This window comes from Verticillium alfalfae, genomic scaffold (assembly GCF_000150825.1).
Source record: "Verticillium alfalfae VaMs.102 supercont1.4 genomic scaffold, whole genome shotgun sequence".
Classification (NCBI taxonomy): Eukaryota; Fungi; Ascomycota; class Sordariomycetes; order Glomerellales; family Plectosphaerellaceae; genus Verticillium; species Verticillium alfalfae.
The window spans coordinates 738,314-740,323 of record NW_003315035.1 but is presented as its reverse complement, the minus strand read 5'-3'; the positions used below and the strand labels follow the sequence as shown (position 1 = coordinate 740,323).

At 59.7% G+C, this 2,010-nt stretch overlaps 1 protein-coding gene across 1 annotated transcript in view; it reads left to right on the top strand.

Moving 5' to 3' along the window:
* VDBG_03644 (Protein tyrosine kinase) overlaps nt 1–2,010 on the top strand; it is a gene marked incomplete at both ends in the record, with an annotated part of 3,845 nt that overhangs the window by 1,115 nt on the left and 720 nt on the right. The window contains 4 exons of the mRNA XM_003005645.1: nt 77–727; nt 784–1,065; nt 1,140–1,456; nt 1,837–1,976. Of these exons, the coding sequence (XP_003005691.1) occupies nt 77–727; nt 784–1,065; nt 1,140–1,456; nt 1,837–1,976 (1,390 nt within the window). The remainder of the gene's footprint in view (nt 1–76; nt 728–783; nt 1,066–1,139; nt 1,457–1,836; nt 1,977–2,010) is intronic.

Here is a 2,010-nt window from a genome sequence, read left to right as displayed (position 1 = left end):
CAGCACGCTCGTCGACCCGCACGGCGAGATTGCGTGGCTGCCCGCCGACTATGACGACTCGCGGTATGGGTGGAAGCGCGACGAAAAGTGGAAGATGGGCGAGTGTCTGTGGGCGCAGCTCGGCGTGTGGGATCCCAAGACGGACACGCTCCTTAAGAAGGACTATTTCAAGAAGAACCCCAGGACGGGACTCGAATACACGTTCCCGAACTGGACGCAGACGCACTTTATGGACGGATACCGACGGTACAGAGACGCCATCCGAGCGATCCACACCGACTGCATCATGATCATGCAGTACCCGACCCTCGAGCTGCCGCCCAAGATCAAGGGCACCGAAGACGATGACCCGAATATGGCTTTTGCGCCGCACTGGTACGACGGCATTACGCTCATGACGAAGAAGTGGAACAAGCTCTGGAATGTTGACGTGGTGGGCGTGTTGCGGGGACGGTACTGGACACCGGCGCTGGCAGTCAAGGTGGGCGAGACGGCGATCCGCAACTGCTTCAGGGACCAGCACAATTACTTGTACAAGGAGGGCAAGGAGCACCTAGGCAACCACCCGTGCATCATGACGGAGTTTGGCATTCCCTACGACATGGACGACCACTACGCGTACAAGACGGGCGACTACACGAGCCAGTCTGCAGCAATGGACGCCAACTATTTCGGCGTCGAGGGTTCGGGCATGGAAGGCCACTGTCTTTGGCTTTACACAGTGTCGGTATGTTGGCGATGGAGCACCTCGCGCGTCGCGCACCTGGCTAAAACGCAGAGTAGAACACGCACGAATACGGCGACCAGTGGAACGGCGAGGATCTTTCCATCTTCTCCCACGACGACAAGCTTTTGCCAACGTCACCGCTGCCGCCGCACCTTGACCCCAACGAGAATTCGGTCAAGGATCTCATGACGGGCGACGGCGCACGCAACCTGCCGAACGATTTCGTGGTCACGCCGGGCAACCTCGAGTCGAGCATGCGCAGCCCTTCAATCTCCTCGGCGCCTTCGGGCAAGGACCCGGAGATCTCGAACGCACCGGGGTTTCCGGGCGGCCGAGGCGTACGTCCGACCGACGGCTGTTGTCGTCGGGGGCAAGGTGTTGGAGGCAGGATTCGACCTGCGCAACGCAAGAGTACAAGCTCCGCATCAGGTCCGACTTCCCGCCATCAGACGACGCGCCAACGATTGTGTTTGTGCCGGAGCACCACTTCCCCAAGGACAACTGCCAGGTGACGGTGTCGTCGGGCAAGTGGGAGCTCAGCGAGGACGCGGACGCGGAGGAGCCGTCGGCGCCGCAGCTACAGAGGCTCAAGTGGTGGCACGGCGACGGCGAGCAGACGCTGCGGCTCAACGGGCTGGTACGGAGGCACAACCTGCCGAACGAGGGCACAGACGAGGAGCAGGGGTATCTGGACCAGTGCAGGCAGCAGTACGGGACGTGCAGCCTCATGTGAGTTGTGATGGCATGGCAAAAGGAGAGGAGGGGCACGAGGAGGAGCAGAAGGACTGGATCTCGTCATGTTTTGTACAACTCGGCGCATGTAGTCGCAGCGATGCACTTGTATGATTCACGACTACCGTAGTAACAGCATGTTTGGATTTTGCTGCCATGAAACAGTGACAGGGAGTAGTCATCAGGAGGCAGAAAGAAGAAGAGCTGATCAGCAGGGCTGCCGAGATAAGCGATGACGATCCGGGGACCGCTGGGCGAGAAGGGCCGAAGGATTCCTGGCGGTTGGTGATGGCGAGAGAGAGAGAGAGAGAGAGAGAGAGAGAGAGAGAGAGAGAGGTGGGGGGAGGATGGGAGCGTGGATGTGAATCCTTCGTCAGTGCTTCGTCAGTGCGTGCCGTCTTGACAGCACGCTGGGATGGGTCCGTCTGGTGGAAGGCATGGCGTGTGGAATGTATGGATGCGGCTAGACGTCTCAGGCGGATTCAAGGTGCCGAGGCGGAGGGGTGTACATGTGCATGTAAGTGTTTCTTTCCTTGGACGTTTCCTTGGAC